Genomic DNA, 25,711 nt, shown 5'->3' on the forward strand with positions numbered 1-25,711 from the left:
ATTGCTTTACACTAAAAAGTAAAGGAAGAAGGCATACTGGGAAAACGCTACTTTTACGTTTGTACATTTGAGAGATGTTATGTAGGGCTTTTGGGACGATGGGGTAAAATATTTGCACCGGGGCAATTACATTAATGTTATGCTGCCATAAAGGGAAAACAAGTGTTTTAATGAAATTCAACTCCTTTTTTTTCTATTGTTTTAAATTTTATTTTTATTTTTATTTATTTTTTTAACAATAGCAATTGAAAAAGCAATTTAAACTCCCTGATATCAGCCTCACATTCCCGTTTCTACAGCTGAATCAGACCTGTTTATGCTAATTTGATGTTTCCTACACTCCTGAAGACTTAAACACAAAAATCACCACAATCAATGTAATCTGCTCTGTTGTTACCTGTAACACAAACCAGGCAGACAGTCCGGTCCTTTACAGAAAAAAACACATGAATTACACATGCGCAAAAACTCATGTGATCCCATGTGACCACATATTGTGCACATGTATTTTACGTCAGCGTAAACACCCGGTTTTGGACCATTTTCATGGTGAATTGTGTGAAGCCCATGTCGATTCCCATGTGAAAGCTTTTCCACATATTTTCCCCATGTTATCATATGTTGCAACATGCGGTAAACACGTGTTATACAGGTGATCTCATGTGTCCAATGTGGAAAACTTATGAAACTCATTTGTTTTTTCTCTGAAGGTCATTACTGACCTTACTTCTGCTCGGGGTTATTCCTGAGTTTTTTTTTTCCATTGCACCATTTTGCACATATTCACATTTGCACCGCAGCTTCAGTTGTTTCCGGCCAATTCTAACTTTAGAGACAGCTGAACTTAACTTTAATAGGACGATGCTGAAAGACTGCGATAAATAGGTTGAAATTAAGATTGTTGGCTACGAGTGTGCCTGAGTGTTCAACAGGAAACATGGGTTCATTTACTTGACGTTTCTTTATTCAAAGTTGTTTATGTGAAGATCAGGTAGGAAGTCTTTGAATGTGAAGGAAATGATCCACCGTATTTTCTGCTGTGATGAACGATATGCTGTAACTCCAAACCCAAACCACTGAAACCAGACGAACATGTTCCTGCACCCCTTCACATAATTGCCTTTAAACACAGTGTAAGCTTCAAAATTGCACTGTCACTGACAAAACACTAAATTTGAAAAGTTGCATAACATGCCTTTTAGTGGATGTTTATTGTACTGCAAATGTACACACTGTAAAAGGTCATATTTGTACTCTTTAGTGAGTAAACGTTTTAGCTATTGAACAACGGAGACGAGTGGTGTAAGAGTTTAAAAGATGCCAAATGTTACATGCCCTGGTAAACTAAACCAAAACATCTCTAAACTAGCAGCACTTGCACAATACATTCTTAAAAAGGTTTTTGTAGCTGATTTCTTGTCTCCGATGCTGTAAAATACAAGACCAACACACACTCAATTTTGTATTTCTATTGTCTTTTTTTATTGTCTTACCACTGGAATTGATACAACCCAAGTAGATTGCATTAACTGCATAATGGACATACAGCATTTTCTATCCTCAGTACAGTGACCGTGGTGCGATGATTTCCATTCCAGAGTAACAAATCAATCTCTTTACAGAGGTTCCACTTCTGAATCTCCAACATTGTTTGGAAGCATCTATAAGTGTTGACTCAACGTATTTCCGCTCTTTTGTATTTGACTTTTCAAAAATGCCAATTTTTCAAGTTGTTTTAATGTTGCAACTTATCTTTGACACACATATATATTCATACTTCACAAAAGGATCGCATCAGCGTTTCAGCGCCGTTCATTCTCAAAACCTTCAACAGTCAGAGTAACATTTGACAGAAATTAAAAACTACAGAAACCTTCTGCTCTATATTACAGACTAAGAAGGCTTGGGTATTGAGAGGATGAATAACAGATTACACTTTGTTCTCAAACTACTGTAGATTGTTAACTTTTCAAACAAGGCTAGATTCTTGAAACCATTTGGCTGCCAAAGAAAAAGTGACTGCTGATTTCCTCCCTTGGCTCAGTTCAGGACAGAGTTTACTTCTGGCCCGCAACGTGCTTGTTGAAGATGGCCTTGGCGGTCTCGAGGGCAGCGTCAGCTGGGACGGGAATGTGAGGTGTGATGCCGGCTCCCTCCCAGGCCGGCCCAGCGGTGGTGTCGGAGTGGACGGTGGAAATGCTGAGGAAGACGTCGGTCTCGCCAACCCGGAAGGTCTTGGGTGGGTGGGAGGCCCCAGCGGTGGTCCCTCCGACAATCATAGCGCGGCCCAGCTTCTTCATGATGTAAACAAACTCCTCCGCAGCACCTGCGGTCACTCCGCTGGTCAGGATGATGAGGCTCTTCTTGGAGCCGTACCTCGCGCCTGAAGAGGAGGATACGATGGTGACAGAACAAGGTGAAAAATGTCAGAGAGATGACGGAGCAAAGTGATTTGAGGATAGTGAAAAGGGTCGAGTTTAAATAGGATAAGTGAAGACGGTAGCAAGTGAATGATGAAGGATTGGGTACGGATGAAGGTATTAGTACGCAACATGGTATCATGCATGTAAGCATGTAATACACCCATCAGTCCACTAGAAGATACCCTGTCAGTGTCACTTTTTGTCTCGTCCAGGTACACGCATGTATGACAGGGTAAAAGGTCATGTGAGAAAGCACAAAATGTGGGAAAGTCCACAAGTGTTTTCAGTATTTCCACCCAGGAGAACAAGGTACATAACCTCTTATATCTAACTTACGTAGCTTACATGATGTGCGTAACACAGTTACAAATAATTATTTATTTTGACTAAAATTATGATTTTTTTTTCCTGAACCTATCCAGGTGTATTTTGGTGCCTAAACTTGAGGCACTTTACTTTTTTATGTTCTTGTATTCTTGAACCTGCATAAGACTGATTTTTGGCCACTTGGGCGTTACAGAAACATGCTGTAAAAACATGTACTACCTTTTAAGTTGATTGGCGAAACTTGCTAAATTTCACGTTGATTACGGATCATGTCTTTGGCCACCAGGTGGATGTAAATTATCTCTGCTTCTAGCTATGTTTTTGGTCTTCACCAAATTTTGACTGGAATACGTCTCGCCAATAAATGCTTCACTATGTTTACCAGTTAGCTGCTAACTGCACACAATGAAATAAATACAGTGACTTGATTTTCTTTTTATTTACCAGTGAGCTTAGGCAGAGTTTGGAGCTCTTTGGTGGTACCAGATGTTCTGTCGTACAGCTTGTCCAGCATAATCTGCTTGTCGGCATCAAAGAAGTAAGAGCAGAAGCCTGCGATAGCTGTTGTTGGGCCACCAATGTTGTTCCTGCAAATCCATTTAGAGAACATGGTAAGTCATTGTTTGCTCAGCAGCTTCAGGGGAAGATTTGTATACCAAAATGGAACACAGAGTTTTGAATAGAAGCTTTGTGCTGTGAGCAGGATTACCCACCTGAGATCGACAATCATGGCATCAGTGTTGACAACTTTGTTCCACACATGCTCAATAATAATCTGGGCGATGCCCTTGACCTCCTCGAAGTCTCCGAACATGTCAAAACGCAGGTAGCCAATGTTGTTTTCGAATATGTCGGTGTGGAAGGAGACTTTGATCAGCTCAATATACATCTCTGGAGAATATTCCTGGGGAGATGAAAATGCACCAACTCAGCGTTTGTATATAAGGATCCCTAATATGTCTTACTCAAAATAAATAATCATTAAATTACAATTTTGCACCGATAATTCTTCCAAATGAATTGAATTTATATCCTATACTCCATTGACGATACCTTTTTATTTAGTGTACTACAATAACATCTCTGCAAATCTGACTTTAAATATGTAAAAAAAAAAGTTGTTTTAAATACCAGATCATTTGTCAAAAAAGGAACTACCAGGGTCTTACCATAGGAGGCAAAGCTGGGGTTTTGATGGCGGTCTTAAGGAGCTTGTCCCCAGAAAGGGTCTGCAGATCAGAGGACAGCTTTGCTTCCAGATCATCCTTGCTGACGACCATGCTGTACTTACCATTTGCCAGATGCTCTTTCAGCTTTGCTGCCACATGTGCCCCAACATTTTCAAAGGCGTAGTTGTCAGCAATCAGAGTTGCTGATCCCTCAATGATGGCTGGAACTTGGGCACGGAGGTTGACAATCTTGATAGCGGTGGCGAGGGCATCCTCGGCATTAACCTCCACATCCGGTGTCACACCTGTGACCTCCCAGGTCGTGCCAGTGATGGGGTTGATGGACTTTGCAGTTGGCACTGTAACGTAGAAGTCGGTTTCGCCCACTTTGATTGTATCAATTTTTATTGAACCCCCGGCGGTCTTCTCACCAACAATGGTGGCCCTCTTCAGGTGCTTGAGGCTGTACGCAACATCTTCGGCAATACCTTTGGTATTTTTGCTGGTGAGGATGATCAGGGGTTTGGTTAGGCCATATCTGTGCCCCAGCAGTGTTGTCATCGATAACAGCTTTGTGGTGGTGTTTGAGGGCCGGTCATAAACGCTGTCAATGTGGATCTGAGGCTCTGCTTCCGTGAAGTAAGACACAATGTAGGGGAGTCCTGAGATGTCCCCACTGCCAGTGTAGCGCAAGTCAAAGATCAGCGCTGAAGTGGGCAGGATTTTATTCCAGATGAGCTCTAAAAGCAGCGAGCCAACCCTCTCAGCGACCTCCTCCCCAATGATATGATCAATCCTCAGGTAGCCAATGTTTCCCTCCAGGATGTCGAGCTTGATGGAGGTCTGGAGGACGGCGACGAGCTGCTCTGGGGGCAGGGGAGGCATCTGTGGGGGAACCACAGGAACGTATGCTGGGTCATAGGTGATCTTCAGGCGCGGATCAGTGACCGTGGTCTGGACTCCAGCGGTGAGGACATTAGCCAAGGATTCAGCGTCTGGGATGTTGAGAACCTCAGTGTTGCTGCTTGAAGATTCAATTGCCTCCTTCATCCCCATCAGCTTCTCTGGTGAGCAGTAGTTGTCCATGACAATCTTTGCAATATCTACAATAAGGCTGGGGGGAAACGAGGCATGGATAAAGACAACATTTCCCAAAACTAGCAGAGATGCCACCAGAAAGAGAGACTTCGCCATTTTTGCCCAGTGTAGTCAGACAAAAAATGAGTAGCTGGAAAGTGGAAGTTGTTGAGCTGAACTTCCTTCTCCAAAGAGGTTCTTTGTCAAATGGCACTGTTTTGGTTGCAAGGTTTCTGTAAGCACACACATAAGAGGATTTAGTCCGCAATAAACCTCTAATCGCATTATCCTGAGTGCCTCTGTAATGCAATAACAACCTAGCCAAGACGGTGTAGTAACAAGAAGGTATTGCCGAAAATACTGGTCTTAAATTTATACATGGTTTTTTAAACTTAAACTTAAAGTTATTTCAAGCTAAATGTGTTACTGTAGATAGGTCAGTTTTGTAACAGAGAAATATCTTGAAAAGATGGTGAAAATATTCACTCCACCTGGGTAAATCAGTTACAGTGTTTGCAAAGACCCTCAGTGTCAGTATGTAAATGGTGCCATTGATGCGTTAAGTGAATTTTAGGCCATATCTTTGAAGATGAAAATGTTCAAATAACTCACACTGCCAAAACAAACTCATCTCATATGTACCACACTCAATAATTTCTTCATGGTCAAAAAAGGGATTTTTAAAAAAATTTTTTTTTTAAATCATTCACAGTTCTTTATTGTTTCATAAATGGTACATGTTTAGTAGCAGTTCAGCTCAACAGAGAAGTGAAACGGGAGATCCAGTTTAGGTTTGTTGGGTACTTGCTCCATCTGCTGGTAAAGTAGAAGAACAGCTTCGACATCATTACAGCAAACTGGACAAAAGTACAAAACAAAAGAGGAAAGACATGAAGGGGTCAACAGAACATGTACCTTACTGTGGAAATCAGACAGAAAAAAGTGAAGTAAAACAGAAAAAAGAACATTACAGAAATAAAATTTAAAAAAAAAGTGTGTGTGTGTGTGTGTGTGTGTGTGTGTGTGTGTGTGTGTGTGTGTGTGTGTGTGTGTGTGTGTGTGTGTGTGTGTGGGGGGGGGATAAAGTGAGAGAACAAAGTTTACAAAGCTTAAAGTGCTGTGTAGTTTGCTGTTAGAAAACTTGGTATTTGGTTCATCATAATTAAAAGTTTTTTTAATTAAAAAGACTAACTGTACACGCTGAAATGAGGTTATTGTAATGTGAAGGATTTTCAGCCAGTATTGAGATATCCATTAAATCCCTCTTTACTGGACTACTGGGCTAACATTTTGTGTTGAATGTTACACATGTTGCAAAATGTAATATAATGTTTTTCTACCATGACTGAATTTGTGTGGAAAGGCCTCCAAAACAGTACATGTGACACTAAACCTCTAAACCAAAGAACATCAAAATTATAATGTGATTACAGCTCTGTAATACAAAGTGACCTCCTTTCTAGTCAAACTAACAGAAAAGCATTGGGATACTGAGGTTCAATGGATTTATTCACAAATACCGATGATAAGGCCTCACATGCCACAACTAAGAACTTTGACGAGGTGGTTAAATACGCAACAACTAATATTTTTCAAAGGAAAGTGGACTACAACATTACTTCCCTTGCACTCTCTTCAACAGCCTTGTTGCTATGATTCTCTGCGCTACAGGAAGAGCATCAGTTGCCTGCGCAATAACATGAGGCTCAACGCCTGAAAAGCTCCACGCTTTCCCAGTGACAGCACTCAAAACCACCTGGTTAGGGATGGAAGCGTACAGGACGCTGTCCCCGATCTGATACGTTCCACTTGATAAAGACCCTCCAATTGTTGGTTCCCCGATAACTGTGGCCCGATTAAGGTACTTCATTGTTCGAGTGAACACTTCGGCCGCTGATCCGGTCATATGACTAGTGAGAATGAAGAGGTCCTTGGAGGATCCATATCTTTGACCGCTCACACGAGGCAATGTCATGACTTCTGTCATGGTGTTTGTCGTGCGGTCGAAAACGGTGTAAAGATGTCGCACGGGCTCAGCGTCAAAGAAATAGGTGCACAAGAGGGGAATTGCTGTTGAATAACCACCGGTGTTGTACCTCATATCAATTATGAGGGCATCTGTGTTTACTATCTTGCTCCACACTAATTTAATGAGTTGAGGCCCGATGGCTTTCACCACTTCTATGTCCGCCATCAAATCAAACCTGAGGTAGCCAATGTTACCTGGTAAAAGTTCAATTTTAAACAGAGTATCGATTATAAATCCGGCTTCTTCTGCTGTGGGGATTTTTGGAGCTTCGTGAATTGACTCAGACTCGACATCGCAATAGAAAACATGGAGGCGCTCATCACCTGAAGTCTCTTGGAGATCTGCTGTCAACTGAGATGCCAAGGATTCAAAGTCCACCACTGACCAGTATAATCCCTCAGCCCATTTATTTAAAAGCACCTTGTTAACCTGCAGTGCGACTTCACGGGTAGCGTAGTGCTTTTTTAACAGCTCCCCAGTCCCCACCATGAGGGCCCGGAGGCCTCTGTGAAACTCTGCAATCACATGAACGTGGTCCACAGCTTCCTCTGCGAGCACAATGGCATCAGGGACCACACCGCCTCCTAGCCAGAATTCCCCATTATTGTCTATAAAGTTGATGAAAGGGACAGTGATGGCAATATCTGTCCCTTCTATTTGAAAGGTCTTAGAGTGCATCAGGTTACCAGATGTAATTTCCCCAATGACTGTGCCCCGATGTAAGGACTGTATGAGGTAAGCAAACTCTTCACCGGCGCTTGCTGTGTAGTAGCTGGTTAACACGTAAACCCCACGCTTAGAGCCGTACGTCGGGCCTGTGATTTTGGGCAGAGAGTCGTGTTCTGTTGTTGTGTTCTGAATTCGGTCATATATTGTGAAAAAGTGATGCTTGTAGGAGGCGTCGTGCAGGTAAGATAAAATATGGGCTAGAGAGGTAGAGGATCCACCTGTGTTATAGCGAAGATCAATAATTAGGTTATCGGTATCTTGGAGGGGTTCCCATACCTTTTTAGCCATGAGCTCTTCTAGTTTAGTCACTGCAGATGACTCGACAAATTTGTCAAAGCGGAGAAAGCCAGTGTTGCCTGGGAGAACATCCACTTTGAAGACTCTATCAATGTATGCCCCTAATAATCCGGGTTCGTCTGGAACTTTATAAAGATCAGGGTCCTCCTCTACATGATCTTGCACGTACTTGATAATCAGTCGTGGATCTTCGGACACAGTCTGGAGGGCCTGGTTGAGTCTGACTGCTAGGTCCTCTTCAGATACAACAGAGAACAAGTCCACAGATTGTAAATGTTGAAGAAGAGCAGGAACTCTGTCAGTGAAAGCGTACAAACTTCTGATTATGTCGGAAACACTTTGCACAACTTTTGGGATGGCTTTCCTGATACCCAGAAGTGATTTGGCTTTCATTACTGCCTCCTTGGCGATGACATTGACTGTCGGGGAAACGCCACTCACTTCCCAGCTCTGGCCTGTGATTGGATTTACAGATCTTGCCACAGGAACTGTTATATAAAAATCTGACTGAGCAATCCTGATTTTTTGGACTTTAACTGACCCGCCAACAGACCTTTCCCCAACTGTGATGGCTCTCTTAAGGTTTTTCAGTGTGTATGCCACTTCCTCAGCAGCCCCCATGGTACGTTTACTGGTCAAAATAATCACATCCTTCTTCTTTCCATACCTTTTCCCCATTATTGTTGACATAGTCCACAATTCCTTGGTTGTGTTGGAAGGCCTGTCATATACGGTGTCGATATGAATGAGCGACTCAGGGTCTGAAAAATAGGAGATTATGAAAGGAACTCCAGACAGCTCTCCAGCTGTGCTGTACCTCAGGTCAAAGATTAGTGAGGATGTCTGAGCAACTTTGTCCCAGATGTTGTCCTGCAGCAGAGAGCCGAGCTTCGCCGCTGTGTTTTCCCCAATGATCCGATCTATCCGCAAATAGCCGACATTGTTTTCCAGGATATCTATCTTGAAAGAGTTTCTCACTAGCCTGATCAGTTGCTCTTTCGGGAGAGACGGCAGCATTGGTGGCATCACTGGGACGAAATCGGGCTCGTATGACACAGTCAGCCGTGGATCGTTCAGGGCTCCTTGTACTCCAACCGTGAGCACAGCTGCCAGTGTCTTCCTGTCTGAAATCTGCTGGATTTCTCCGCTGTTGATGGCTTGTTGGATGGCCTCCTGCATCCCGAACAGCTTCTCGGGAAGGCAGTAGTTTTCCTGAAGAATCTTGGCCATTTCTAATACCAGAGCTGGTTGGAATGATGAGCTGACAAACACAGTACATAGTAGAAGCATCAGTAGCAGCGGTGGTGTGTGTTGGGCCATCATCAATGTCTTCTGGTGGAAAATGGAGCACTCCGTCTACCGTTTCGCTGAGATGTGTTTAGTTTATTTGTCTGTCCGGAGACGGGTTTTGTAGGAGGGAATATGTCATTGTCACAGATTTTTTTTGGGGACAGCAACATCAACATAAGAGGCTTTTGTTCCCAGTAAACCTTTAATCGCATTATCTGTGGTGCTTCAGCCAGCTGACAATAACAGACAGAGTAAAAATTGGTAAATGGGAGGTGCAGTTTCTTACCAAACAAATGCAACAAATGTGGATTCTGGTACTTGGAAAAGTGCTTTGTATCTTTCATTTATCCGGCACAGTTTACAGTTACCTACATTACACTGTAGTCTTATTTGAGCTTGAATTACAGTCGCCATCATTTGCTAAATTCAATATGTAATACCTTATACCACCTAAAATGTTATTTTAGATGCAACACATTTTGGTGGACGGGTATGGAATTAGGGTGGACTGATCAGTGCGAAAGCTTGATCACAAACTCTCCCACTTTCTCTTCCCTCCCACTCACTCTCTCTCCCTCGCCTCTTATGAAAGCTTATGGTGGAGTAATTTGGTGCTGTTGGTAGCTTTAGGGGTCATGTCTGGGTCGCTCCAATGCTGACATGATTACACGGTTTGCGAACACGTGGCAAAGCCCTCTTAAAACTCACGCGGGATCAGAAATGAAAAAAAAAAAAAAAAAAAAAAGTACAGTCATTTTCTGGATATAGAAACCAAGGGTTGATTGATAGTTGTCAAGCTTCCGTCCTTTCCTTTTAATTCAAACTCTGTATTGAACCTGACATCAACACTGGCTTAAGAGCAGGACTCCAGATGACCATGATCCAGACAATTCTGCAGACCTAAAACAGCCAGGCTCCACCTCCTTCCAAATGCTAGGTGGTGCTCAGCTAATCTTAGCCTCTTAACCTTTAATGCTGCCTCACACCTTACACAATATAATCCCCACTGCCAAACCCCGGGATGCCAATCAAGACCTTTGAAACACTCGTGTAACAAAAATACAGATTACTTCAGTGCTTGATATTAAAATCCCCGGAGTGTTAATATGCTTAAATTGTGAAACAGTTGGAGTGCCGAATGAAGGAATGAAGTGACAGTAGTTATCTCAGTGAGATAGATTCTAATGCTGATTTTCATTTAAACTGGAAAGTTGGAATTTGAAAGTTCCCAGTTGGAAATTTTGACTGGAACGCTCCGGAAAGTTGGATTTCTGACTCGGAAAAAGGCTCATCAACACCGACCTCGAAACCCCAGATGGCTAATCAAATTAGTTTTACACAAAGCAGAGTCCAAATTCTATCTGTGGACATGTTGCTATGGTGTTTGTATGTGCAAAATAACATGTAATGCGATATTATTAAATGTTTAATGAGCTAACGATGGCAAATCTGGCTCGTTCAAAGTGTACTCGAAATTCAGTCAACTGGTGTGTAATGCCATTCCCAGCTCCACCTCTTCAGGTAACTTATATGCTCTAGTTTTCAAATGTCTGTGCTGCAGGACAAATGCTTTTGTAGAATCCTTTTTTTTTAAATTATTTTTCAAAAGCTGTGAAGAAAGCAGGCAAGGCTTTTATCATGGGTCTGTTTGAGGTCGGTTATAAATAACTTGCATTTACCACATTGAGCAGACCGCAAAGGAGCACTTACTGAGAAAATTTAGCTTCCTTTTACAATTTCTGAATTTACTTAGCATAGAAAAGTTCTTATTTAGTCCTTCTTATACTAAAGCTCTAACATGTAACCTGCATAGCATATTGCGTGTATTTATTTTCTAAGTTGGATGGACATCAACACCTCTCAGCATTGGTAACATGTCCCATGTTGTCCCACACAAACATACTCTTTGCCCTAAATTTGGTTTGTTGGAATCTGGTCACCACAGACACCATGTTCACGAATTACGAAATGAATGAGTTGACCAATGTCCATGCCTTTCTCAATTTGGCCCCCAAATGCTGTTCTTATCAATATCTTAAAATATAAATAAAAAAAAAAACCAACATCAACAGAGATATAAACAAGCTTTGTTGTGACAAACTGTTGATGATTGGAAAGAACCGGATATCATGAGGCAAAATCTGAGCCAGTTTTTTTCTCAGTTACTGGCCCTGATACTGTTGCTATTTTAAGACAAGAACAATTTAGTGCTACCCCAGCAAGTGTTTCCATAAACTTGTCCCCTCATTGGTCCTGACACTGGAGGTTCAGCTCTGATAAGGCTGTGTCGCTGACCTCGAATATTTACAAAGCTGACAGTGAGCATTACTGCGTCATGAAAACTGAACATATGTGAAAGCACTTTGTTTGACTGGAATAATGTAATTCACTGTACGCTTATCATTTTCTGGTTAAAAAAAAATATTATTACCTGTTGTCTGGCCAGCTAGCGATATATCAAGTCATTTTCCTCCTATGATTGTTGTGCTCTTAGCTCCTAGCTACCATATTGGCCCAAACTTACTGATTAAGTTAACCTTCAAAACGTGATATAAGCCAGGTTCAGACGACACAAATTCAGCCCGATTTTGACACAATTAAGACATTGCCTACAAATTTCCCATGTCGGCCACGAATATGAATGGCAGGAATGTTGAGCGGGCCTTGTAGCGTGACATAATTGCGATGCAGATTTTGGGACACCGCACGACAGCCCTACAAAAAGTCTAGCATGTCAGAATTGAGTGCTATGGGGGCTTCTGGGCGTTAATCAGAGCACATGGTGCCTCTGTGGCCACGACTGACGACTTCTCAACCCTCCTTCCTGACGACACAGAAATAAATATATTTTGTGGTCTCAGCGCACCTTTACAAAAAAGATCCCACTGATCCTGAAGAATATTTGAAAGTCCAGTTTACTACAGAACAACTCCTGTGGTTCGAAACAAACAACAATAAATCACACGGTTAAGAAAAGCAACACAACCTCAACATTTCTATGTAGAACTCGCGGGCGGAAGTCCACTGGTGCTTTGGTCACTATTTTAATTAGATCCCCTCAGCACCACAGCTGTTAAACATGACAACATACATTTATAGCATCAGATAATGAAATATGAACTCGAGTATAACAATCGGAGGTATGTACTGTATATTTCATTATTTCATTACCGAAACACAAAACTGTTTCTTCACTGCTCCAAAAGTAAGAGGCTTTCATTGCCAGCATTGTTTGTGTTTCTGTTATGTCTCTTTGTTAAAACCGCACGTTAGATGCCAGGATAAGATATACATACCTGTGCAACTGTATCTTGGTTTCCTTCAGGGTACTCAAGCTAGTACACTTTGGGTTTCTCAAAACCAAGAAAAGGGTTTATCCAGGTTTTTTCAATTGGAAAAAAAAAAGGTTTTCAAACACAAAAACGGGATACTTCAAAAACCTGATAATAACTGGGATGTTTAAGTCCACATGAACACACTCAGTGATGCACAGCTGTTTTCATTTCCACCTAATGACAGGTGGGACATCACATCACCGACTCCACACAAAGCTTGCTGACAGTGATCAGTCACAGGGATAGTTTGTGAACTTGTGTTGTGACATGCAAAAAGTTGACCAAATGCAGTGAACGTAGTTTGAGCTGAGTAGATAAGATTACTAATTCATTGAATAACTAAAACTTAAACTTCAGATTTTCCTCAAGAATTGTTTTTATTTGAGAGTTTGAAAGCTATCAGAAACAAAATGTTGACATCATGAAACATATGACAGAAAAACCTGGCACATTTTTTCAATCACTTTTGATTGAACTAATTTTTTTATTAAAAGGTTCAAATACAGATATATCAACATTAGGAGTTTACTTCTGTCACCCTGTGTAGTAGTTAAACACAAATTCACTTATTGATGCAACATCAGCAGTATAGCAGTAATTTACAGACTACTTCTAGATATATATCCATATTAACAAATTACACTTACAATAGTAATATACAGATTTACATGAAGATACTGTCTGCAGATGAGTTGTGATTAAAAGTCGATTTATATGTTTTACCAGCTTATAATTACCAATGATACTCTTCTACAAAGTCAAATAAATCTTTCTACTAGTTATAATAACAATAATTAAAGATGAATGGACTTTTATAATCTTATTTTCTGACTTTACTTTTTACATACTTTTGTTCTGTTTTAAATTATGTACTACATACAAATAATATACTTTTATTAATCTCAAAGTTGAAACAGTAAACAAAGACACAGGAAGGGATATCTATTTATTTACACATAATGAGAATTAAATACGATATGCAAAATGTGTCTGTTTGCTTTGGCTTTCTGCTTGCTGGTGTCAACGTATGAAATAATAAATAGTCTCAATTTTAGTGACCTAAAACGCTGTTTGCGTGTGGATGAGACACGAAAAAATTTAGGAAAATGTTCATTTTGTAAAATATCCTTATTAGTATGGGCAAGGCCTGAAACCTCCCTCCAGTCCTCTTCTCCCCTCCATCATCAGCTACGCTTTTTGAACCAAGTCGGCATAATTTTTATACTTTTCTGAATGACCATGAATAATGATTCGGTGGTGGCTCATAAATGCTTTTTAAAACAGGAAAATTGTATTGTTGTTGACGCTCAAAATATAAATTGAGATTAGAGGAAATCTTCAGACTTTTATGTCACTGATGTGCCGTCCTGATGAGGAACATTTTGAAAAGAAAACCTTGTAGGTATCCATGTTTCCTCTCGGGCTCGCACTACCTGTTGGGCAATGGAGGTTGTTACATGCGCTTGTGAACATTGGACTGAACTGAATAAAAAATGTAGAACCGCCTTTGCTGCCACAAACAACAGACCAGCCCTCTCTGACTACCTGCAGCCACACTCTGCCACCTTCATCTCCTCATACAGGTATCTTATGGTGAGGCGTCCATTCTCCTGATACATGACTGTGATGGGGTCCAGTTTGATGGGAACACAGCACGCCATGTTGGCCCTCTTTGGGTCCCTGATGTTCATCAGAGTCTGGATGAGTGCGTGTTTTGACGGGGTCGATTCATCCGTCAGCGGGTGGTGACACAGGCCTCGACATTCAAAGGCATCATATTCTGGAGGCGCCACGATCCAGCTGTCCCAGCCGATATCTTTAAAGCTGACCTTCAGCGAGGTTCGCTGGCAGTATTGCCTCTCTGCCTTTCTTTTCTTTCTCCGTGGGTGCTGAGCCTCCGGGATCTCGTTTGGAAGTTGGTTTCCTCTGTTCCAGTCGGCCCCCGAGTGAAGAATAGTTTCCTCTTCGTGAAGGATCATTTCTCTTAGTTCCTTCTTTGTCTCCCTCCTCCTGTTGCCAAGGTCATCTGAGAAGACTATTAAAGCTGCTGAATTGTTATCTCCAACGGACACGCTCATATTTATACAGCTGACTCCTTCCTCTCCATTATCAGAAGCCCCACAGCCCTTCTTATCCACCACCACTTCAAAGACATTTGCGCCACGTCCCGACTTGATCCAGCTTTGAATCGCGGTGGTCACATCAAACGTTGCCCATGTGCTCTGCGAACCCGTCACCTCTTTGCCGACCAGTAGTTGGGTCGTGGATGTGAAATTGTTGAAACCAGCTTCATAAACTTTGACGGTGGCCTTGAAAATGTGGGAGGGGACCTTCGACCTGTCACCCGGGAGGAAGAGGAGCTGTAGCTCAGCAGTCGTGATCTTTTCGTGGCTGGGGATGCTGACATTGAACTGCAACCTGTGCTTTGACTTTGAGCCATTTGTCACAGAAAGTGTGATATCTGTTGGAGAAATGAGAAAAGATCAGATTATTTATCTGAAATGGCAGCTGAGCTTTGATATTTGGTGTGTACTTATTTGGTGAAGAAGAAATTGAAGTCTAACTTAATTTTCTGCTTCGGCAGCTCCTCAATATTACTGTTACCCAGTGGATAGGTTAGCGTTAGCGTTAGCATTCATGTTTTCGTCTGATGGTATTTCATTGGTTCAACATCTGCGTAGGAAGTTACTAAAACTAGTTCCAAAGCCAACACAGACAGTTTAAACAGCTGAGGAAGCTGACATGATTATTTCTCTCATCTTTTAAAGTAGAAATTAAACTATTATTGAACAATGATTTACCAAATTATCAATGAAAGAAGTGCTAGGATACTTTGGTGCCTTGCATGTGAAAAGTGATTAACAGGACAGGAACCCCAAAATTACTGAAGAATTTTAAATATTTAGGTCTACAGAAAAAAACAACAACTTTTGACCATAGTGATGAAAGGTTATGAGTAGACATCAATTCCTTTTTAAAAAAGTGAACAATTAAAGTAAAAAAAAAAAATGTGCCAAGAAAATGCTAATTTTCAACAGTTTTTTTCTCGATTATATTAAATATGGGTAACATAAACTGCCATGAATCAACTTCATAAACAACAAAACTTGGCATTTGTCAGGGAAGGATTTAGAAAATTATGTGAATTGATTCTCTGGGATTTTTAAGGAAAAAGGTTAAGAGTTATCTTTATTACCCAGAAAAGTCTCCCTCCAACGAAGATTATTTCACAATGTACCTCTCTCATGTCCCGTTAAACCCTGTTCATGTACCTTGGACAGTGAAGCTTCGTATGACATCGGACTGAGGGACTGCCAAGCTGTCCGAGGTGTAGTTGTTGTACAGCTCCATCATGAACTGAGGAGGGAATATCTTGCTGTGCTCCTGAGGAACATCTGACAGGTTGAGTTGCCTCAGAAAACCCTCCTTCATGGTTCCCAGGAGGTTTTCCAGATGCAGGTCTACGTCTTCCTCCTCCACAAGGTCTTCTGACAGCTGTGAGTAGAAGTCCTCACTTGGGATGTCATTGCTGAGAGGCTTACAGTTGCAGGAGCTGATAGAAACCACCAGACTCAAACACACCTGGAACAGGAAGGATCTGGAGGTCTGCATTTTGAGATAAGGTTTTTTCTAGGCCACTGAGCTGGCACAAACTTCACCTTCTGCCCGGCTTGAAAACAGACTTTGCGGTGGCAAAGTTTGAAAATGGAGCTCCCCAATGCAAGGAACACAGTCCTGATGTCCGCTCCCATGCTCCCAGAGTAAACAGGGGGACTTTTGTCAACCAAAATAGTGCTTATCACTGCCGTTGATGCCTTCTTTAAAGCTTTGTTATCATTAGAGGGCTGGCTGCTAATGAAGACTCTGTAAACATTTGAAGGCGATAATCAGGGAGGCGCTGAAAAATGCGGGGTTACTGACAGGCAGACATTTCCATAAAATGACTTTTCCAAGTTTGAGGGTGAAACTGTGACCTCATATTGAGACCAGCCAAAAGACATTGCCTTGGTGAAACGTCATCCTGAAAATGCAGCTGCCAGGTTTGTTATGAAAACCCTCTGAATTATGAAATCTCCAGTAACATTAGCATTTTATCAGGTGTTGTTTAGTAGAGACGACGGTAGTTTTAGAGTGGTAACAAATACAGATTACAGAGCACAAGACCCTTGTTTTCCTTCCCTAGAAATCCCTAGCCCTAGAAAAGATAATGGTCTGTATTTTGAGTCAATGGTAGCAGGATGCAACCAGTCCTGCCTTCCCGTACACCTACTGCTATCTGCCGAGAATAATCTCAACACGTAGCTAAATCTGGCATGTTTTACCTTAAAATAGCTTCCCAGCAAACGAGAAACAAGAATACATCACTTACAGTGCACTTCTGGATTCTTCTAAACTTGTGATTCCCAAACTGTGGTCCGAGTACAACTGATGACACACAAGGCTCCACCTGGAGGTTGCTGAAGAAGTTAACAACTGCCCTCTGACTTGGCCCAAATACAAAAGAAATGTCATTATATTTTATTTTATTATAGCCAACAGTTATTATATATAGAAATCACATTGGAATGATGTAAAAATAAGTTGTTAATCATTTAGATATTTCAGAAATAAAGCTCTAAGCAATGTAGGGTGATGAGACGTCAGGTCTGCCATGCTACAACGTTCACGTTAAGTTGATGCAGTCGCGTTACGACTCCTTGGTCGTCGGTTCTAGGAAGTGGAACGGCTGTAATTATGACGGGGCAACGTGACCTGACAGGTCAGACGAACCTTTCAATGCTGAAGAAACATCAGAGTTGGCAGATTAACCGACAAGTGGCGCCACTTCTAGCAAGAGATGTAAATGTATTCTTCGACTTTGAAACAGTTTCTTTATGTTGTTGTTATGTCGCCTTTCTGACGGTATTACATGGTTAAATCAGGGGATTTTGTTGAATGAAAAAATTGTTGGGAAGTGTCACTTGGGAAATTTAGTTTGACACATAGTACTTCATTCTTTAAAATGTTTGAGAATATCTTTTCTTCAAAGAACAGCCACAATGCAAAGTGTTCCTAAGAACAACACATGGTAAAGTGTTCATTAACTTTACACAGGGAAACTATAAAATCTGAGAGCAGAGATTATTTCACACCACTGGCAAGTCGAACAAAGACACGATGGTCTGAGTTGGTTGATGGGATAGCGGGACTTTACCCTGCGTTCCTGTGGGAGTTTTGAGTCCGAACCACAAGCCAGTATGTCTCGGGACATTGGCCTGAGTCCGGCCTATCTTGGAATTTCTGTCTTTCACTCATGCAGTGACTACTCGGTTCATGCTGGGTTTCATAAAAATGCTTTCATTGAAGCCCTTTCATGGTTTTAAGAGTTCCTCTCTATGGAGTCTATCAGCGATGAAAGGCGACGACAAAATGTACTGGCATGGTTACAGCAAATAATGTAGGCATGCAGGAGGAAAACAAACACTGAGGAAAAAGTGGACTGAAAAAGATCTGTTGTGTTGTCTGAATAACCGGGTGAGAAATATGTCGTAAAAACAACTTAATGATATGGGAATTTAGCCAATTGTCTGTGCCTGATTAGCACTACTGGCATTATGCCAACATGCCAATGTTTTGTCCAAGTTTTCCAGTCAAGAAATTAGTATTAGTATTCAAATGTTTCTGCCGCATTTTACTTTCTTTATCATATTATCACCTTATAAAGTTGATATTGGTGAAGTGTTAGCACACATCAAACAAACATACAACAACTTTTGATGGAGGGTCTGTATTTTTTTTTAAAACTTGTTAGACACAGAGAAGATTGAAAAAAATGTAAGTTGTGGACCATGAAAACAAAACAATTCGCTAAAAGTCTCTAAAATGCTTAATAGAGTTAAGATGGAATGAAGTTTGGATATAATTCTCTGTTTGTTGCTTCAAGTGACTCCTGTCATATGACACATAATCATCTGATTCCATTGCTGGTATTAAAATATTGATCTTTGCAGCTTTAAGTTTTCCATGTCATTGCTGCCTATATACAAAGAACTAACTAAAATGATCATTCAAACAAATTATTTCATTTGATTTTAAATTTGAGTAGCTTTGTTCAAAGAAGAAACACCTTCAGGATAATCAGACACATTTTACTATCCAAAATCTAATTTAATTATAAAAACAATCAAGATTATCATGATACATCAATAAAACAAGATATCAGATACTTTAAATAAACTGTAACCTAATGTAAAATCATCTAAAGTATATGTGAAATACAGTAATTTATATCTCAAATGTACACACTATGCTTTTTTATGAAACCTAAGTTAACAAGTGTCTTTGAATGTATGTACAATTCAGTTTATTTCCACACCAAGCATACATTATGCAATTGATCTGGTAAACACACATCATATTACTATTTAATTACACTTTAGCCATAGAGTTATAAAAGTGGATACATACATATCTTATTTTTAGTAACCATGGAAATCAACCGCCATTACTGTACATATCAAAAACTGTACATACAATTTAGGATAAACAATATTTGAATATTAAAGGGAAATACTGAATAGCCACAGGAAGTACAAGAATTTTTAAAGTTTGAAGTCCCTTCAACTTTCACAAAATGCACAGCAGGTGGCAGCAACACACCGTTTTTTACTCTGCGATGTAGGAGGCAGCGGAAACGTGCTGCCACTCAAACACTCAGCGTGACAACATACACTCATTATATACAAGATATAAACAAATAACCATTGAAATATAGTTTAAGGAAGATATGACCGCTCATGCATGATATAAACAGTTCAATAGGTCACTCAGAGTGCCACATCCCTCAAGAATAAGTACCACTTAGTTTGCATTAGTAACGACTCTATTTACATGACGAGGGTTGATTTATTAGAAAGTGGACATGCTGCCATGCAGCCTCTGTCCAAAACTCTCCTTCAGTGTGTAGTTTATCAATTTGACCAAACTTCACGTGAGAATATGAAAGATGAAGGTAAGCAGCAGACACCTTAAATTTCATGACAAGTTGAAGCTCATCAAACCAGAGCCTAAAAGGTCACAGGTTGTTTTTTAGAAGTCTGAGCAGATTCCAAAACCAGGTCCCGTTCAGTCTGAGTCCATACTTACACCAAAGCAAATCAAGTCCAACTAAAACCAAAACAGGCAAAATCACCTAATCAATCATTCCAATGTAAAAAAAAAAAAAAAAAAAAGGAGCAAAAAAAAAAGACTGAAAAAGCTTATTAAGGATCAATGGAAGCTTGATCTGCCTGTAGGAGCTCTGTCCTAAACCTTTCACCATCCAGCTAGTCAACACAGAGAATAACAAACACAGGTTTCTTTAAGGGCACTTCCTCATTTTGAAAGAGTGGAGAAAATGAATGAAAGCGGACGAAAAGACATCTATGAAAATTATTAGAAAAGCAGGAAAAACTTAAGGCAGCGTCCAATCATGGCAGAGACCAAACAAGTCCAAGAGTTCAGAAAAAAGTCATTCAGACTCTCGGTTGTCCTAACTGGGTCTCAGCACAACTTTCCTTCCATCTGACATGTGCCTTCCTGCAACATGACGAGTCTACATTGACGTCGTCCTCACTGTCTCTCATCTTCATTGATCACGGCTTCCGGTGGCCCGCGTGGGTCCTTCCCTACCGACAGGCGCATGTGTCCACAGACATGCCGGGGTAAACCTTCAGCACCATGTTCCTGCTCGGGTCGAGGAAGAGAACGCTGAGGGGACGCATCTTGTCTGGAACGCAGCACGGTTCAGGGACGCCGGGGACGATTCCCACGGCTCTGACGATGCTCTGGATGGTGGCGTGATTGGACGGACGCGCCAGCTGAGGAAGGGAGAAGTGGGCAAAAGTGAATTAATACTACAGCGATTGAACGAGAACGACTTCTTCTCGAACGCCTTGAAATAAAGGCGAATATTGAACATTTTTCATGTTCTCTTTGGGGTTTTTATGTGCCTGCTTTTTAGGAAAAGACGTCACGTTTTAACATCACACTTGTGTACGTTGCATTTTTGACCGCGATTGGCTTCCAAACTAGTTCTGATTTAATTACATCATGCTTGAACGTACATGTTTAAAACTATGAGAAACGTTCCCCCCCTCAACAGATGATTGCAAAACAACCTTCTTGTGATGTTAAGTCCAAGTTTTCTGTGGCTCACCTTTGGTATGGGGAATCCACAGGTCCCTGCGCAGTAGTAGGCATCGAAGGACTTCGGCGCCAACACCCACTCGCTCCAGCCGATGTCGGTGAAGTCCACCCTGAGATAGCGCCTGGAGCAAACCCTGGGCTCGCTCCACTGTCTCCTCCTGGCCTTCTTCATTGTCCTCTCATCAAAGCTCAGCACTTGGGGCTTACTCAGACCCCCGCCGCTCACTTGGCCCTGTTTCCTTCCCGGTTTGACCGCAGTTTTGGCTTTTGCTGGGAAATACGTGTTCTGCCACAGTTCGTGGTTCTTCAAGGTGTTGAACTGGACCTCTGGGATGTCGTTGGTTTGGATCTGGAGATGAAGCTCCCTTCGGATCCTTGAAGCTGAAGCTGAGACAGACGTTTCCTCCCCTATCGCGGAAGGCCCATATCTCTGGAGCGAAAGGGACACGCTGTTCGGCTCATCAATAGCTTGATCGTCAGCGTATATCAACATATACGGCAGATTGGCTGGAGAGAGGCGCTCTTGGCCAGGAGGACTCCGCTGCTGCATGCGAGCCGCCCCAAACCCCATATCAAACTCCACTGTGACCACGAGCTCTTTGACATCCCTGGCATGTTTCACCACTGCAGTTACATCCTTTGTTTGCCAAGAGCCTTTCTTGAAAGGAGCCAGAGTTATGTTTCCCAGTGGTGTTGCAAAAACAGAGTTTGGGGATGATCCATAGAAGAGGAGCTGGGAGGAGGGAGGATGAGGATGCTGGAAGCCTCCGGATGGGTGGCGAGGCCTTCGGAAACGCCACGGCCTCTGGTGGTGGCGGGGCCGCTTGTGGAGAAAGTGGAAAGAGGCGGAGAGGACGAACTCGGAGTTTTGGATGGAGGACAGGTTGAACTGGAACACTTCTTTGCCCTGTGAGATTCCTGGGGAATTTTTTTTAAAAATACAGTTAGAATAGAAATGAAAAGGTTAAAAGATTATTTTAATCCTGTCTTCAGTGCTTTTCCTAAATTCATTACAGCTTTGGACCGGAATTCATAAACAGTGATGCTTTCTAGTTCAATCATACAGATATAATGTTAAGAAGCCCTGAGGGAGCAGCTCTCTCTGAAATGAACAATAAAGACGAGTGAAGAGATCACGTTGCTGCCTTGAACCTTTTCCCCTCTCTTTTTTTTCTTCTTTATCGCTTCATTCTGGCACATTTGACTGAAGTGAATACCAGCTTCCAGTCTATCATCTGCCAAATCTTGCTCAATACATCTGACTGACATAAGCAGCAGTAGCAGCATGGAAAATATTAAGTGCCTGCCTCATGCATGAACAAAAACCTCATCCTAGATAGCTATACTCTTGAAGTTCAACCTTGTCTCCTGCACTTCCACCGCAGCCTGAAAGACAAACATTGGGTCGGTCCAGTAGGTCTGTCGTGTAGGCATATGGAAATGCTTATAGGAGAAAGAGCTCCTCTGAGGCTATTTGCAGTGCAGCCGGTGTCTGGGTGTGATAATAGGCTTTTGTCTAACACCTAGGCTGTTACAGCTACCGGGGAACTAACAGTCTAGGAGGCTTTAAGTCCTCCAGTTCAGTAAATCACAACACTGACGGAGCACGGAGGTGAAGACGTTTAGCCCAGAGGGGAGTGGGGACGGCTGGGTGATTGACAAAACACCTGCACTCAGGAAGTTTAGGATGAAATAATTAAGATCAGACCTTTTTTCAAGGTACTATTGTGGGTGTGTGTTTGGACTTTTCAAGTTGAATGCGTACTTTCTGTCTTAATAGTGTATGTTCAGTCTGTAAAAGGTCTTTTTGTGCTTGAAGTGTGCAAAAAAAAAAAAAATCTAACACATCCTCTAAAATGAGCCTTACAGTGGGAGCACAAAGCACTCCACATTCTATAAACTATTACGTTTAATCTAAGGACAAATAGGAAATATTTAAAAAGTAATAAATATAATCTATTACCTATATATGCATGTTATCATTTTTTCATTACTTCTGTAAATAAAAACTGCTTTTTGTTTATTTTGTGTTGTTATGACATATTACAAATATGTATGTCACCTTTTTAATCAGGACACAATAACAGCGTGTCTAAATTCAAAGTAAATAAAGAAAACTACTTTTTTTCACTTATGTAGTCTGTTTATTAAATGCCTAATCAATCTTAATTAGTCAACAAAACCAAAAACCTGAACGTCACTTTTGTAGTTCTGTTTCTCACTGTTGTTTTAAAATCCCAAACTGCTTAGACTGGATACCCTGGTTATGTTCAGTCCTTTTGTCAGTGGAAGAAATATAGTAGTCACTCACTCGGGACAGCTTTAAAACTTCTCACGGTGTTTCCTTCCCTCTGGCTCTCCGGCTCTTTACTGTACTTCTCGTACACTTTGAACATGTTGATGGAGACCATGTCCCGGTTCGCGCTGTCCTGCGTAAAGACGCGCTCCTCTACCGCCGGTGGGGCATCGGCACCGTCAAGACCCTCAGAAACGAGGTGAGCCCAGCTGCACTCCAGAATCACCAATAGATGCAGGATACGGAAAAGCCGATTCGCCATGGCTGAAGATGAGGAGGATGATTACATTCAAAAAGAAACTTCAGTCCGTGCGTCAAAGAAATGCACGCTTTCTATTTCTCGCTGGCTGATGCCCACCCACACTCCAAGCCGGTATCCAGGTAATCCGTGTCAGACTCGCACACCACGGTTCACGGTCTACAGCTGTTTCTACAATGGGAGGAGAACCGGGCAGGATGCATGCATGAGGCGCTGCTGCTGGATGACTGATGGTGACGCCTCGGAGCGCACAGCCAACGAGAGCCATGCAGCCCGGAGCTGCGTGTGATTGACTGGCAGCAAACTGTAGAGCTTCTCAAGACAGTAATAACTTCCACTGAAGATACATTTACAGTAAAGGTTAGACGTTATGCATCATTGTGGTACATTACAAACTTTCAGTGAGGCTAGAGCAGAAAGTTTGTAGAAAGATCAACAGTATGAAGTTACTGTGTTCTTTGCAGCTATGTAGTAGTTCTTAATCAACTCTGTTTGTAGCCATGCGAATAGCTTCAGTTTTATTTGGCTGTATTTATCTCTGGTGATTCTGCCTCCATGCCAATATAGCAGACGTGGCTGGAATTTCTTTTGTGGTGCTTTTATCATGGAAAAACTCTTCAAAAACCCACTGATTGCATTTTCACCATGAGGCAACCATGAAAGCCTGAAAAAGCTAGAAAGTGGCATAGCAAAATTCATCTACATTTCCTTGCCAAATGGCCAGAGCTAGATGTATTGATTACATGCATGATTGGCTAATAGACAGAAACGTATCAATGCTAAAGATACCGAACTTAGTTAAATTTTCTCTGTAGTTTGTGGTTAACTTTTTTCATTCCAAGTTTTGAAGGGAAAAACACAATAATCAGTCTGATCCTGTTAAAAAGCTTTGCTCGGTTATTTATATCATTAACTTATAACTGTCTCTAAACTGGATCAACATCATCAAGAGTTTATACCATAGACTGAATATAAAAGGGAGCGTAGCTTCGGGGTTGGAAAAATTAGACTGATGCGAAGGGCCATAAACTGCAATACCGCGGGGGGCCACTTGGCATTAGCTCCAAAAAGCTTCTGGCTCAATAGACTCCCATTCAAATGTCTTCATGAAATACAAAATCTAATTATTTTTTTTTTACCACAAGTAATCATTGTGTTGTTGGCTAAAGTCACTCCTTCTAATTCGTTTTCTGGCAGTCCACCTGAAAATAATCCTGTCATTAGTTTGAAATTAAGCCTCAAAAAGCCGTGTTCTTGACGTGATTGATTGACAGGCCTGTGGTGCACTCAGATATCCACCGTTCGATCCTCCCCAGAACATCCAAATATGGTCACTTCTGGCTCCAAACTGCTCTGCGCTAGCAAGATGATGATGGCCAAAATCTGAATTTCAGGTTTCGTAATCGCAGTTCACAAACCAATGGGGGACGTCACTGTTGTTTGCTGCTTGATTTGTTCTCAAACAAAAGCAGATAAAGAAACCTGGATGGTGCAACACCTGCTAAAATTTTAAACTCTCCAGCCGTCCTTTCCTTCAAAGGTCAACAGTATCAAGACCACTTGCTTGTGGAAGCAGAGTGGAGATTTCTGCCACAACTTGACAGACTTCCAAGTTGCACAGAGATGGTAAAAAGTTTGAAGGGGTTGAAACCCCAAGAACACTCATGAACACTTGCAGTTGTTGGTAAAAAAAAAATATGTTGGTTGTTGTTCTTTATAGACGACAGTTTGCTTGCCAAAGATACAAATTTGCTCATCACAGTTCAGAAAAGTTGAACTTCAAGCAAAAACATATACTTCACTTTTCCATACTTTGAGTGAACCCGCCGCTTAACATAAAGTGATCAAAAAAGTCTTCAAACCCCTGTAAACTGAACTGAGGATGGTTATTCCAGACCGCTCATCAAGATGACTGACGAGCGTAAGGACAGGAACTCAACTGACTGATAGGCAGGCAAAAAAAAAAAAAATCCCGCCTCAAGGTGAAACACTGTCATTGTGTTGCTTGACAGCTTCATTTAGTCAGACCTTAGCAGACAGCAGCACAAGAAGAACTGACGGACTTCTGCGTTTCTGATGCAGCACAATGGATTCCCTGTGAGAGACATGGCAGCAGGCTATTGCCACCATGGGTCAGCCAGCCATTAAAATACCTCCTACTGGTCCTGGGGGGGAATCACAAGGCGCTCTTTGACACCACTGTGTCCTACATCAGAGATAAAGGACTGTGCTAGGACTGGGATCCCCTTCAGTAAAACATTGATGTGTTTAAAGGTCACGCTGCTTCAATGAAAGAGCCAGATAGCATCAGTCT

General features: G+C 41.6%; 3 protein-coding genes across 4 annotated transcripts; all 3 read right to left on the bottom strand.

Moving 5' to 3' along the window:
• Positions 1-1,482: 1,482 nt before the first annotated feature.
• On the bottom strand, positions 1,483-9,371 carry rbp3 (retinol binding protein 3). Of its 2 annotated transcripts, XM_069719356.1 has the most exons (5): positions 6,710-9,371; positions 3,920-4,224; positions 3,464-3,654; positions 3,195-3,337; positions 1,483-2,383 (listed from the first exon to the last, which is right to left on the bottom strand). In XM_069719356.1, exons 1-5 carry the CDS (start codon positions 9,369-9,371, stop codon positions 2,058-2,060), a joined length of 3,627 nt encoding a protein of 1,208 aa, XP_069575457.1. In that variant the 3' UTR covers positions 1,483-2,057. The 2 variants fall into 2 exon arrangements, with proteins under 2 accessions (XP_069575457.1, XP_069575458.1); XM_069719357.1 differs by lacking the exon at positions 6,710-9,371 and having other exon boundaries at positions 3,920-5,185.
• Positions 9,372-13,124: 3,753 nt separating this feature from the next.
• Positions 13,125-16,428, bottom strand: gdf2 (growth differentiation factor 2). Its single transcript, XM_069719368.1, has 3 exons — positions 16,336-16,428; positions 15,949-16,258; positions 13,125-15,137 (listed from the first exon to the last, which is right to left on the bottom strand). The coding sequence occupies exons 1-3, from the start codon at positions 16,426-16,428 to the stop codon at positions 14,218-14,220; spliced, it is 1,323 nt and encodes a 440-aa protein (XP_069575469.1). The 3' UTR covers positions 13,125-14,217.
• Positions 16,429-18,783: 2,355 nt separating this feature from the next.
• Positions 18,784-23,623, bottom strand: LOC138633261 (growth/differentiation factor 10). Its single transcript, XM_069719384.1, has 3 exons — positions 23,154-23,623; positions 20,853-21,760; positions 18,784-20,514 (listed from the first exon to the last, which is right to left on the bottom strand). The coding sequence occupies exons 1-3, from the start codon at positions 23,398-23,400 to the stop codon at positions 20,323-20,325; spliced, it is 1,347 nt and encodes a 448-aa protein (XP_069575485.1). The 5' UTR covers positions 23,401-23,623; the 3' UTR covers positions 18,784-20,322.
• Positions 23,624-25,711: the final 2,088 nt, after the last annotated feature.

This window comes from Brachyistius frenatus, unplaced genomic scaffold (assembly GCF_029030835.1).
Source record: "Brachyistius frenatus isolate BFR_SWC_R1_liver_20210118 unplaced genomic scaffold, ASM2903083v1 Contig_213, whole genome shotgun sequence".
Lineage (NCBI taxonomy): Eukaryota > Metazoa > Chordata > Actinopteri > Embiotocidae > Brachyistius > Brachyistius frenatus.